The 14592-nt window shown below is 32.6% G+C and overlaps 1 protein-coding gene across 1 annotated transcript; it reads right to left on the bottom strand.

The window, feature by feature from the left end:
- Positions 1–1348: 1348 nt before the first annotated feature.
- Positions 1349–1849, bottom strand: LOC117175636 (acidic repeat-containing protein-like). The gene has a single exon (XM_033365342.1). It carries the CDS (start codon positions 1847–1849, stop codon positions 1349–1351), a length of 501 nt encoding a protein of 166 aa, XP_033221233.1.
- Between the last annotated feature and the right edge of the window lie 12743 nt (positions 1850–14592).

Genomic DNA, 14592 nt, shown 5'->3' with positions numbered 1-14592 from the left:
AGTCAAAACCGTTGATTCCTTTACACCACAAACTGGATTATGCCTTTCTGTCGCTACCCAGTGGGCACAAAATTTGGCGACGTCTTTACGACATCATTACGACATCTTTACGACAACTTTAGGACATCCTATGTCCATATCGTTTCGCTGTTTTTACGATGTAGTAGATACATCGTCAAATCATACGACTTATTCACGATATCGTAGACACCTTAAGGACATGGACATAGGATGTCGTAAAGTTATCGTAAAGATGTCGTAACGATGTCGTAAAGACGTCGCCAAACTTTGTGCCCACTGGGTATTATCGCGTGTCGTAACGTCTGCTGTTCAGTTCGAAGTGGTAAATTCCGTCTGTATGGTTACACTTGGAAATTATCAGGTCTCTGTCCTGGCAGCTTGCACTTGTGACACCCAAATTTTCCGTTATACTGCTTCATGCTCAGAAATAACGCTTTTGCTAGTAGATCGCAAGTACCACAAATAATGATACCTTTAACTTTGACAGAAATTTCCACATCTGATACATCAAAATCAACACCATTTCTTAATTGATCTATTTAAGTACGAAGAGGAAACATGAACATATTAGCTGAAGGTTTATCTTCACTAAACCACATTCCTGCCAATATTAAGTTCTCTTTCTTGAATCTTTCCTCGTATGATAGCGCGTATGGTAGCGTATGGTAGTGTATGGTAGCGCATATGGTAGCGCGGTAAACAGCCGAGTCGTAGATATCCTCAATATTGTCAGCAACGATTTTCACTCTATTAAATCGATTTTGTAATTTCTGATGAAAGCCACGTCGCTTGAACAACGCTTGAAGTTGGGAAATGATCGGGATAGTCATAAAGTAAGTAATTTTTTAGCGATCTGAACAATCTGGACAAAGATCATTTTGGCTTTCAAGATGGCCATTGCAATTTGAACAGTAGAAGTGCTTGTTTATCGGGCTGTGTAAATTCTCAAAATACTTTTTAAAATGATACAAGCTTCTGATGCAGGAATTCTCAAGAGGACAGTGCTGCTCAATTCATCTTAGGACAGCACACAACATTACACCCGTTACAGAAAAACGTAAAGCAAAGGCAAGTATAAATAACGGACTTTCTGCTTTAGTTATCTAAGCTCCCGGATATAGTGGTTCGTCCCCGTTAATCTCTGCATTATGATTTGGATCTTCAGTGTCGCTTTCGAAATCACTTCTTTTGTTGTTCGAATCAGGGGAATCCCCTCTTTTATAGTTCGAATCGTTGTTTTAAATCTCATCACTATTCTGATTAGGTTCGTCTTAAAAAATAATAATAAAATCTGTAACTTCTTAAAAGTGTTCCAATGAATCTTTCATTACAGTGAACGGTTTGTTTGATGATCGAATTTATCAGATGCATCTTCAAATTCATCAGAAGCATCATCATATTCATCAGAGGCATCATCGTATTCATCAGAGGCAGCATCGAACGGTATTGGGTTATTGCTACTATTATCATCAGATTCATCAGAAGCATCATCATATTCATCAGAGGCGCTATCGTATTCATCAGAGACTGCATCCAACGGTATTGGGTTATTGACATAATTATTATACAATTCATCAGAGGGATCATGTAAAGGTATTAAATTATCGTCATTATTATCATCATCATGATTATCATTATCACTGTTCGGAACATCTTCCGCGAACGATTCATCTTCCGCAATCGATTCATCTGCTTCAAGACTTTCATGATCATTATCATCCACATTATATTCATCATTTCGATGAGCATGGTCATTGAAATGAACAGTATTGTGGTTAATGTGTTTATGATCGTTGTTGCCATCAGGAAAGATCTTGTAAATAAACATTTTTTAAATAATAACTTATAAAAAAAATATTTTGATGTTATGTGACATAGTTCTGATCGAGGGATAAGTCGCTCAAAAATCATAATATTTTGAAATAAAAAATCTGCAGATGGTGTTAACCCGATTCCTGTATTGTGCGGAAAATTTGACCCAAGAAAAAATCGAATCATCAGCCATTTTGAAACGGAAAACAGGAGCGGGTCCATTGATGTTTCGCATAGTTATGAATTTTTAAATAAAAAATGTTTTTTTCACGATTTTATTATTAATTATTCATAATTCTGATTTAACGAGCATCAAATTTCATACACTCGAGTCATGGTACTGCGAATAAAATACATTCGACACTTACGGTGCAACATTTTATATATCCCGGTAATAAGCGTTGAATAGAGAAAACTAAATATTTCCAGATTTCTGCGTAAAAGTGAAGATTATTCTATTATTTTGAATGCGCGATTATTCCATCAGTCCGAACTGTTATTATAATAATAGGATATCTCCGAAACTAATTCATTTATAGTTCCATAATGGGCGCCGCATAGGTTCCTATTTTTCAAAAGAGGACGTGTTTTAAATATATACAATTCTTTGTAATTGTACGGACAAATACACCTCACAGAGATTTCTTCTATTCTCCAAAAGTGTTCGTATTTTGAGATTATTTCATTCCTTCTAATAAGTTCAAAAAATATGTGTAAGAAATTGTTTTAATTCCTTCATGTGGAATACAAGTTTTTAAAATTTAATCTTAATCAATTGAAGTTCGCCTCTTTAAAATTAAAATTATTTTAATTCACACATTTAAATAGATTTCTTTAATGCATTTTCAACATGTTTAAATAAATTAATAAAATATAAATAAATACAAATTTGAATATTTTTCGAATTTTTATATTGTAAAAAGTTTTAATAATGAGAAATAGGTTAAATAAATGGTTTCGTTAAAGTTTAATAAGTCGATTGAGAGGAATAGGATTTGTACTCTTTTTTGTTTCCGCGGGGGGATTTTTAGATGGAGAAAAATCGCGAATTCATAGGAATACAAATTCTTAATTTTTCTAAATTCAACGCTTATTACTTGACTGTGATGTCTTTGAATGTTTCCTTCGCTATATTCATTTTAATAAGTTAAATAATAACGATTTAAATCGTCACTGCAAACTGTCAGGATGTAAACAGTTGACATTTGAACACAGTAAATAGTCAGAGAAGTGGGGTCCCCTTATATGTTCTCACTATTGAGGGCGGCCCTGCGCTAAATGTTCGCAGTACCGCGACTATAGCGTAATTTAATCATAAAGTAGAAGGTCAAAAAGTGATCCATGTATTTTGCAACCAATTTTTATGCATATATACTACATTTTCAAGACGCCAGATCAATTTGATCCCCTATACGGTTAATGAAGTTAAAAAACAGCAATGCAGAAATCGGGTTAAAATAAGTGGAGCCACTTTCCATTTAGCGCAGTGTAATAATATAATGAAATTATTGACGTACGAATAAAAGCGTGTCACTGGTTGCAAAATAATCCAATAAATTATTATAGTTAATAAATTAGTAAATTAAGATCTTGTGTGAAAAGAAGATAAAGCTTAGGTTTTACTTCATTTTCTGCAGTAAATTTCAACAAGGAATTCAATGGTGACCTTCATTTTTATCTTGAAGTCGACCTTCAAGGATTTTTGAAGGTCAACTTTGTTTTTTAAAATGGGAACCCCCTTTTTCAACATCTGCAGTCGATGGAGCGGAAAATTCTACGTTCAAGTGCGTACCCAAGTCATAGGTCAATTGTGACGTTCAAGGTCAGTTAGAGGTTATTTGTAATTAAAAAGGTTTTCCAATAGATCAGTATAATTCCTAAAGTAAATTTTAACGAGGATGTCAATGTTGATCTTTATTTTGACCTTAAAGTTGACCTTAATGGCATTTTTGAAATGGAATAAAGAAGTACCTGCCCATCTTCCACAGTTCTCCACCACGTTCGCCTTGCACTTTTTTCTTGTCATAAAAGAAAAAAAAAGATCAATTGGAAATATCAGATAATAAATAAAAATCGTCAAATGAATAGAGAAATGTGAAAGAGTTCCGAGAATACAACATTTAAAAGTATATATGCAACAGGAAAATAATATAATGACTTAAGGTTTCCCTAGATGATCTGATTCGGGAGCATGATGAAGGTAAACCAAGATGGCTGACGTTCTTAGAGTACTTTAACTCAAATGCAAGTTTTTTATGGTTTCTGATCGTGCAGTGTGCTTGAAAAGTTAAAAAAATAACGAAAGCTGATATTAGAAAATATCACCTGTTAAGTGTAGCTATTACTTGCATGTGGTTGGATATAATTTTTAGTTATGTCGTTATGACAACCGCGCCAAGAACTGGAGGCCACTTTTTTTAGTCTTTAAAATGAATAAAAAAATAAGATCAAATTAATCCGAATGGGCAGAACATTATGGTCTCGAGAGTGAAATGATCGTTGGAGTAAAATGCTATGCAACAAACTTGATCCTTTCTTTACTGTGTACCGCAAAAATTATTATGAGAGCCAACACAGAAATGTTTTTCGTAACCTTATCTCCACTGTAGTCCACTGCATGTCAATGTCATCATTATAACTTCGATAACCTGCCTAGGAAACAAAAATCCATTCACTTGCATTTAAATGGGTTTTGAGGTCTTCTGAATTGCAAATCTGTCACTGGAATTCCAAATAGCCGCCCAAAGGTTAGAGTAAGTTTTGAATGAAAAATCAACTTTTTTAATCGGCCACGTAATTTTTTCTCAGACACATTCAGTATCGATTATGAATCAGCAATAACCGATAGAGGAACGATAATTACGATAGAAAATTATTAATTTAAATAAAACAAATTTAATTTAAATAGTTAAAATTATTTATTAAAAATAGTTCAATGGGCAACTTTTAAGAAAATCCTGTCATGCGCGGGGAAAAAATTCTTGAGGCGAATAAGTGAATCCAGAATATATTAAACTCAAAGAAAGTGACCGGTTAGATTAGGTGAAACGTTTAGTTAGAAGAGTTAAACATTTAGTTAATTTATGTAAATTGTTCTCGTAAATCAGTAATTTGGACAAAATTGCTGAGTTCGAGAGTTTATTATTTTCGACAGATTATGTATAATTTTATTATCTTCGGATTAGCAAAACAATGTAGTTGTTATAGAAATATATTAACTTACAGTAGCCAATCTTTCGTCTGGTATCGCGAAAATGAATTTCCCTGAAATCCGTATATTGCATTTGGAGGTGAAGTTTGTTGTTTTTATCGCGTTTCTTGATATTTCAATATAGTTATCGCCTACAATTGAAATAAATGTAAATTATTATTACCGCATTATAAACTCCATTTAATATTAAAATTCGCGCACATTTTAAGTGATAAAAAGCGTTTAATTGTCCAAAGCCATTTTATTTCGCTGCTCCTATAATGCACCAGCGCTCTTCGGATAATGGCTTCAGAACCTCTTCTTAATATCTCTATTATATCTATATTTATTAGGGGCTTGACTATACGATATTCCTGGTATATGGAAAATGGTCAAGAATATTCATTTTCTCTGATCCAGGGATCTTTCTAAATTCCTTCGTTCGTTTTCAGCTAAATGTTTAGCTATAATAAGGAATAATATACCTGTCACAGCTCAATTTTTTTACCGTGTACACCCAGAGGGTAAAAAATTTGTTGACGTGTTTACGACATCATGACAAAATCTTTACCACATATTAACGACATCCTATGGACATAGGATGTTCTAAAGTTGTCGTAAGGATGTCGTAAAGAAATCGCTAAACTTTGTGCCCACTGGGCATGTAGTCTATTTTTATTTATAGAATATTTATGTTCAGGCATTTTAATTGATTTTGCTGGACATTTTTTTACGAATTTGCATCACACCACATCAGAGTGTTCAAAATTTATTTCACATTTACCACAAATGAATCTTAAATTTACAAAAACTAACACTCACGTTTTAACTTGTCGAAATCACCTTTACCAAAAATACGGCTATTGAATTTCTAAACATTTCGATGTTTATGATGCAAATGGATATAATCGAATTTCGGAGCTTGTTTCTAACACGTGAACTCCCTACAGCCATTCCCTGGCAGACCGAAGGAACCGAATGGAGCCTCTACAAAGTACCCGTAAAGACCTCATTGGGTCCCCATTCGGTTCCTTTTTACAAAACTCGAAAAAACAGAAAAATCAACTTTTAGATTGTTGAAATTCAGATTCTACGTTAAAATTCCCTATAGAAGGTCACGGAATAATCGAAATAGTCTTTTTTCAACAGTAAAAAGTTAAAAAAAATATAAGACGTATAACGCCTGTTGTCTACTTATACGTCTTATATCTTTTTTTAAACTTTTTACCGTTGCAAAAATAACTACTTCAATTATTCCGTGACCTTTTATACAGATTTTTAACGTTGAATCCGAATTTCTACAATTTAAAAGTTAATTTTCCTGTTTTTTCGAGTTTTTTTAAAAAGAAACTGAATGGGGACCCAATGGGGTCTTTAAGGCCAATTCAGACTAGCCGTTCTCCGTTGCGGTTCGCCGGCCTGGTTGGACTATCTGCCAATCAGCGCGTACTCGGTCTCGGCTCTTGTTCATTTCGTGCATTTAGGTTCGATTCTAATTTTAACCGTGCCGTTCGCAACCGTAGCCAATGAGAGCGTTCGCTAAAGCCACGAGGCCTGTCAGCTGTTTCTCGAGCTTGTTGCACGTCACTCACGTCACTTTAATCTATGAACCGCGCATGCGTGAGAATTCCAATCATGTAAGCTGAATCGGCGTAGTGTGAGCTGCACCAATCAAACGAGAACCGGCGAACTGCAACCGAAAACGGCTAGTCTGAATTGGCCTTTACGGGTACTTTGTAGAGACTCCATTCGGTTCCTTCGTTCCACCAGGGTTAGGATGTACACTGAATAAGTTGAATGTCACTGACGCGTAATGCAGTGTAAATCTTATAATTCCTGTGCAGGATAATCTATTGAAACCATTGTAAAGAGAAAATTACAACTAAATAATCATGGGATTTATAAATAAATTGTTGCATCAATTATAATATATTACAATATTATTTCATTAAAATATCCTTATTTGTTTATTAACCAGCATTGTGGTATTCAAATTTATTGCCTGATACTTCTCATTCGAAACAATTAATTCTTTAAGATTTTAATCTGCATAGTCCACTCAATTGAACACAGCCTGAGGTAACCTACAATTAGCAGATTCACGCTTATTGAACATTGCTATTTGCGCATCGCATTTTCACCATTGGGTGTGATCTTTCAAGAACTCCATTTCATATTGAATCTCAACCCATTCATATGAACATTAATGAATCGTAAAATTCTCATAGGAATGATTTCAGGTTTTTCAGTCTCATTCAACTCTATTCACTCAGCTTTTTGACGAATGTGGAATAGCAGATTTAAAGCACCGGGCACTTCAATTCAAACCGACTCGCTTTCTATCGGTTCTTTTTTCCTGGGTGGCACGTAAACTAACGTAATCGGCAACTGCCCGACACTCTGCTGTCTAACGGAAAAATCTAGTTTGCTGCCTTTTCAGAGAGATTATTGCAGACTCAGAATTGCAACCTACATATGGCTAAAGTCACTAGATGACTAAATGCACAAAACAAAGTATGAAATGTATGAAGCAGTACAATTGTACTAAACTTATCCCAGTGGGTACAAAGTTTGGCAATTTCTTTGCGACATCGTCACGACATCTTTAAGATAACTTTGCGACATCCTGGGTCCATGTCGTTAAGGTGTCTTTACAATATTGTAAATAAGTCGCATGATCTGACGATGTCTTTACGACATCGAAAAGACAGCGAAACGACACGGACATAGGATGCCGTAAAGATGTCATAAATATGTCGTAAAGATGTCGTACTGATTTCGTAAAAATGTCTTCAAGACGTCGCCAAATTTTTTGCCCACTGGGATAGTACTGAAAATGTCAAAATGTTACTAACAGTACTAAATCCGTTTAAAATGTACCAATCTAGTACATCAGTACTAAAAATGGAAACACTGAATGAGAACTTACTGGTAACTTGCCGGTAAGTTTTTGGCGTTCCTGACGTAAGTTACCACTTTTCCACAAAGATATTATAAACCTAGATGTGGTGCGGGCTTAGTTGCCCGCCCTTGATATAGACGGCGCGCCATGCGAAAAAAGTCACTTCCCCTCTAGACACCGCCACCCGTAGATAGCACCCACGAAGTCCCATCGATATATTTTGGCAACAGCCACTTTAAAATATATTTAAAAATGATTCTCATTCTGTCGTAAAAATTTGATAAAATTCTGCAAAATAATTGCCTCAAAATCTTCCAGATGTTTTTACAATTTTATTAATCTTTTACAATTTTTAAAGTGTTTTTGAGACGACTGAAAAACCCCGTATAATTCAATTTCCGACACTGTAAACTTCGCGAAATTATTAAATGCTAAAATCTGAAAATCCCGAATTTAAAAATTCTATAATAATGAAATTCCGTACAGTTTAGAATATTATTGAGTTTGAAAATTCCCGAATAAGAAAATTCCAGGCCGAATGCTGTCCAATCATAAAATATACAAACTCGAAAATGCAATAATCAAATATTTTGATTATAAAAATTTCGTTTAATGTTTAATTTTGTTTAATTATTGTTTTAATTTAGAATGACAATAATGGTATAAAAATGTGATATAAAAATAAATGTGAAAACACGTGAGCTTACTATGAAACAAACTTTACAGGATTCAATTCAGATTGATTTAACACGACTTTTCTTTTTCTTTTTCTTTCTTTAAAAAATGATTTTATTTTTGCGAGCCTTTTTTGTAATGTAAAAAATACAATGCACATTTTCAAACAACTCTTTTCATCAAAAAATAAATTTTTTCAATTATTGTTATTTTAAATACAAACAATAGTTTTTAGAAAGTTTAAACATTCAAAAAGTTTTTTCTTTGGTATAAATATTTTATTATTCTATTTTAAAAAATATGTCTTTTAACAAAATATTTTTTTCAATTGTTCAAATTAGGGAGTTTTCTTGTCCGGATATTGTATAATTTGAAAATTTTCCGTCGGGTATTCTAAAATTCGGTAAGATTCTAAATTGTCGAGAATTTTCCAATTCGGGACTTTTATATTTCCACAATGTTATAAATTCAGAATTTTTGCAGTGATGATGCCGGATATTGTACCGGATAACTTTTGAAAGAATAGTCGGATTGAATTGTGCATTGACACACAGATTTTGTATTTTAAGAATTTTATGTAAAAAATGTACTATTTTTATTTTTACAACAAATATTTTTCTTCAATTAAATTTTTGCAATAAAATGTTTCGAAGAGATTTTTTAAAATCTTTCGGGGAATAAAATTAGTATTTATAGATCGACAAAGCTTTGCTTTCTTTACCAAATTTGGCTTTCGTCTACATTTTTACAGTTGCTTTTAGTACAGTACTATTTATGTTTGTATCTTGGGCAAAAAAATCCGATCTATTCTTTGACAAATGTTCTTGATAAATCATTATTTTGCAAAGACAATTACCCTGAGGGACCTTCAATTATAATTTTAAAAACGTATTATTAATATTAAAACACATTATCAAAAAATGAATAAAACTTGAAAACGAACCTTCTTAAATAGCTTTTTAAAATAAACATTTGTTTAGATCTTTCGAACATTCCTAATTTTTAGTAGACATACTTTCCAATTTACCTGAAGTTGTACGATTTTAATTGTTTCAAAATAATGATTTAAGTATTAAAAGTAGTTCATTTCACATTAGCAACAAAGTTTGGCGACGTCTTCACGACATCGCTACGACATCTTTACGATAACTTTACGACATCCTATGTCTATATCATTCAGGTGTCTTTATGATATCGTAAATAAGTCACATGATGTGACGATGTCTTTACGACATCGTAAAGACAGCGAAACGATATGGACAAAGGATGTCGTAAAGTTGTCGTAAAGATGTCGTAACGATCTCGTAAAGACGTCGTTAAATTTTGTGCCCACTGGGTTCTAATCCTACAATTTCATACGATTTTAATTTGTAATCAAATAATGTGAAATGTTCCAATCTAAAATTATCGAAAACTTTCCATTCAAAAATTCTGATGACATATTTAAATAACTTTAAATTTGAAATTATTCAATATACTGAAGACTAAAAATTTTAAATGTCTCAACTATTAAGGCTTTAAATATTTTTGAAATTGTGGTTCTGGAGAGAACCTTAAAAAAGGTCAGAGGTCTTAATAGTTTAATGTATATGATAGAACCTCTATAAATTTGAAATTAGTATACTTTTTTATGTTTGAGCTACAAGTATTCAATTTTAGCAGTTACAACTTACAATCGTGAAAAATAAATAAAATGTTTCAATTAATTAATATTTAAAACAAAAAACATCTTTGTAATTTAATCTAAATACAGCTGAAGACATTGAATTTGAAATGCGTTGAATTCAAGGTATATTTAAAAAAGAAGACTGAAAGCAGAGGATTGACTTTCAAAAGAAGCGAAAGACAGTGACGCCCTAGATTGCAAATGAACATGTAAAATGGTGTATTTTCGCATTTTTAAAATTCAAATAAAAACTTTTTTACGTTGTAACAATTTCGAATCCCAGAACGCAGTTTTGACCTAACCTATAACTTATAACTAAAATTCTGAAAATTCCAACAATAAGCCTGTATATTATAAGATGTTCTGTTTTCTTTATCAATGCAGTAAATATATGAAGATGTTTCCCAGTGGGCACAACATTTGTTGACGTCTTTACGACATCGTTACGACATCGTTACGACATCTTTACGACATCTTTACGGTAACTTTACAACATCCTATGTCCATGGCGTTTCGCTGTCTTTACGATATCATTAATAAGTCGCATGATCTGACGATGTCCTCACGACATCGTAAAGACAGCGAAACGAAATGGACATAAGATGTCGTAAAGTTGTCGTAAAGATGTCATAACGATGTCGTGAAGACGTCGCCAAATTTTGTGCCCACTGGGTTGTTTTTCGATCTACTGATCTTCAAGCTTATTTATAAAAAAAAGTTTTCGCTTCACGACGTGGAGCCTCTTCAGATTACATTTTTTGTATATCTCCTTACCAATCTAAAGAAAATAAAACGGAGTTTTTATATAACTAAATTATATTTATAAGTAATGTTAGATATTGAAAAATATAGAACATAACCTATAAACTTAACGACGTGACAGCTACGTTTCGGAAAAGACTATGGTGTACATTTTTAGGTTAAAAAAAGGAAAAAGCAAGAAAAGCTCTTAAGCAATTTTAACGTTAAAATTCAAGTTCTTAAACTTAAGGCCTAAAAATTTGCAAATTTTACAATTAGTGTTGTGTAAATTGTATTGGTGTTCTAAAAGAGTATAAATAGTTTATAAATTAGTTTTTAAAGTTTCGGAAGCTTACCTTTTTTACACAATTAGATGTCAAAAAAGCCTACCCAATATTTTTGATTTTAAATCACTTTTTTTTTAGAGAAAATCGCCCCCTTTTATTAGTGACTTGAATGGTTTATAAAAAAAATCGCCAAAACCCAAGAATGAAAATTGGATGTACAGCGATTTTTTAAATTTTCAATTGAGTTCATCTTTAACTTTTGATATAAAAAATTTGCATACAAATTTTTTTATTAATACTGTAGCAAAAAATCAACAAGATCGAGCGCCAGGATTATAATTAGAACAAATTTTTTTCACTTCAATAGGGACGGCTGAAATATCCCTAAGAATAAAATTCCCGACTCGGTAAAACTCTATCCTTCCCGAATAATAAAATTCCAAAACTAATAAAATTCCCGAACAGTTTATAATATTGCCGAATTTGAAAATTCCCAAATAATAAAATTCCCCCAATAAAATTGGTTTTTAATTTATATTAATTATTTATTAAAAATACGATAATAAAATATTTTCATCAAATACATTTTTTTTCAATATTGACAGTGTTCAAAATTATTGTTTGAATTTGAAATAAAAATAACTACACAAAAATTGTACAGGCAAATTAATATGAAAAATGTGGTGTGTCTCAAACCAATAATAATTTCTTCCTGAACTTTCTTCGAACTTAGTAACATTTTCCAAACAAAATTTACAGGATTCAAATCAGTATTAATTTATCTCGAAGTTTATTTGTATTTTTATTTTTAATTAATATTTAGATTTTTCTGAATAAATTTTGTGATTTAAAAAATACTATGTACATTTTCAAAGAAAACATCTTATCCAGAAACACTTTTGTTTTAATTATTGTTATTTTAAATTTAAACAATAATGCTAAAAAAACTTTAAACATTAAAAAAGTTGTTTCTTTGGTATATATACTTGATTATTTCAATTAAATAAAAATTTGTTGAAGAAAAATGCTTCCAGCACTTGTTTATCTCGAAATTTCTTTCTATAATAGTTTTTTTAAATTAAAAATTTGATTTTTCGAGAAAATTTTTTGTTATAATTAAGAAAAAAGACTATGTACCGAAAATCTGGATCAAGCTTCAGATCTGAAAAAATTGAGTAATACATACATGTCAAACTTTACTAACCTCAACAAATCTTACTACTGCTTTACCGTCTTATTTTACGAAGAATGAAAAAAGAAGAATTTGACTTCGTGGTACGGTGAGGGCAGCACCTCGATAGGACAGAACACGTGATGTCTTGGATATATATTTCCCCCACTCTGACATCCCGTACCGCATTTACGCTCATAATATCTTTGCTTTCGAGCTCTACGCGGAGCGAGAAGATGCAGTCAGAAGTAGAGAGGATGAATTCCGGTGATTGTCCCCACTCGCTCAGTGTCTGGCTGCGACCGTTTCTTCAATCGCTTCTACTGAAAAATTTGACTGTTATTCCCAAGGTCCCTTTTCTCGCGGAATATGACATATATTAAAAACCACCTAACTAGCAATTGAATATATTTAAATGTAATATTTTCTAATTATTAATAACAATTTCTTAAAAACGGTATTTTTTAGCATTTGAATTAAGCGCTCGAATGGCAGCCAATGAAGTGCAGAGTGCCCGTGGTGTTGGAAGCACTAGAACAAACACGACTTTTTTTTGTTATAAAACAAAATTGTTAATATTGCAAAAAGTAATCCCTAAATAACACATCAATTTTGTTATCGATTGATGCTAGAGAGGTAAAAGTTAGTAAAATAAAAATAAGTGCAAATAAAACACAAACATAATATTTGTGTTTGAAGAAAAAAAATTGTCTACTTGGAAGATCCATCCACTGATTTTATCTTTGATGGTCAATAGCTAATATCCCAGATGGAAGTAAAAAAATTAAAAAGATAGAAACGTATGGATAGAAAAAGATAAAGATATTCAATCCTTGCCAAATGCACACTTTGCATCCCACAAACTCTATCTTTTTCTTTGCACGTTCTATCAGTCGCGTGTATTTATATCTACCTCTTTGTAACCCTGACTCTATCCTTTAAAGTCACAACTGTCTATCTTTTTCCATCCACTGCATTCACAACCGTCTATCTTTCTCTATCACTGACTTTATCCCTTGTGGTCCCATGGGCCTATCATTTTCTGTCTTTGTTGTTCACAAATGCCTATCTTTATCTATCCCAGACTACTCACTATCAACGATACATCGTTTTAATTTCTATCTATTTGAATCCACTCACAAATGTAGTATTCTTATCCGTTTCAAAAATAATAATATATTTCGAATTTCAAACTCCGAAAAAATAGTATTAATCCAGCAAGGGTTCATATGTCTAACAACAAAATTCCCTAGCTTCACGACTATCTCGTCGAAGTTCGAACTCTGCAAAGGCGTCTGCTGACCCTCCACTTAACGCCCGTGCAAATGATTTCATTTGTGTCTGACTTTTACAGTCAGCCACCTACTGGGTATCTGCCGGTACTAATTCAGGGATGTAAATCAACAAGCGCGCGCCTCACTAAGGATAGACGTGGATAAGCGGAGGATTCATTTGGATAGAAATACTAGAATTCAAGAAGATAGGACTATCTCATATTTAAAAAAAGATAGAACTGGATTAACTTGGATAGAAAAATAGGTATTCAACAAGATAGACGAAACTTTGGTTTTCCTAAGGAGAAGAAAAGGATTGAGGTGTATGAGTGGAGGATTTATTTAGATAGACAGACTGGGGTTCAAGAAGATAAAACGATCTTAGATTTTAGAAAAGATTCAATGAGATAAGGAGACAGGGATTAAAAAATAAAGAGAAGATTTTGGATTGCCTAACGGATAGAAAAAGACAGGCGTGGATAAGCGAGAGATTCATTTGAAAAGAAACCTTACAATGGGGATAGGGAGTGGGAAGAAGAGGATACATGTGAATAAGTGGCGGATAGACATGGATAGGAAGATTGGGATTCAAAAGAATAGAGGTGAGTGTAGATTGGAAGAAAGGTAGAAAATAATCAAAGAGATAGACGCGGGATCAAGATGGATACATCGGTTCTTTCCAGTTCATTCTTATAGATAGAAAACGATTCCAACGGATAAAAAATCTATCCATTTACTTCCAGCAGGGATTATATACGAGGGTAGTTCAATAAGTCCTTAGAATGAAGTATAAAAACAATTTTTTTTGGGTAAATTTTTTTTTATTTTTCAGCATAATCTCCTTGGAGCTCTA

Source organism: Belonocnema kinseyi, chromosome 6 (genome assembly GCF_010883055.1).
Source record: "Belonocnema kinseyi isolate 2016_QV_RU_SX_M_011 chromosome 6, B_treatae_v1, whole genome shotgun sequence".
NCBI lineage: Eukaryota > Metazoa > Arthropoda > Insecta > Hymenoptera > Cynipidae > Belonocnema > Belonocnema kinseyi.
Note: the sequence above shows the minus strand (reverse complement) of the source record. Positions and strands in the feature narration are given on the sequence as shown.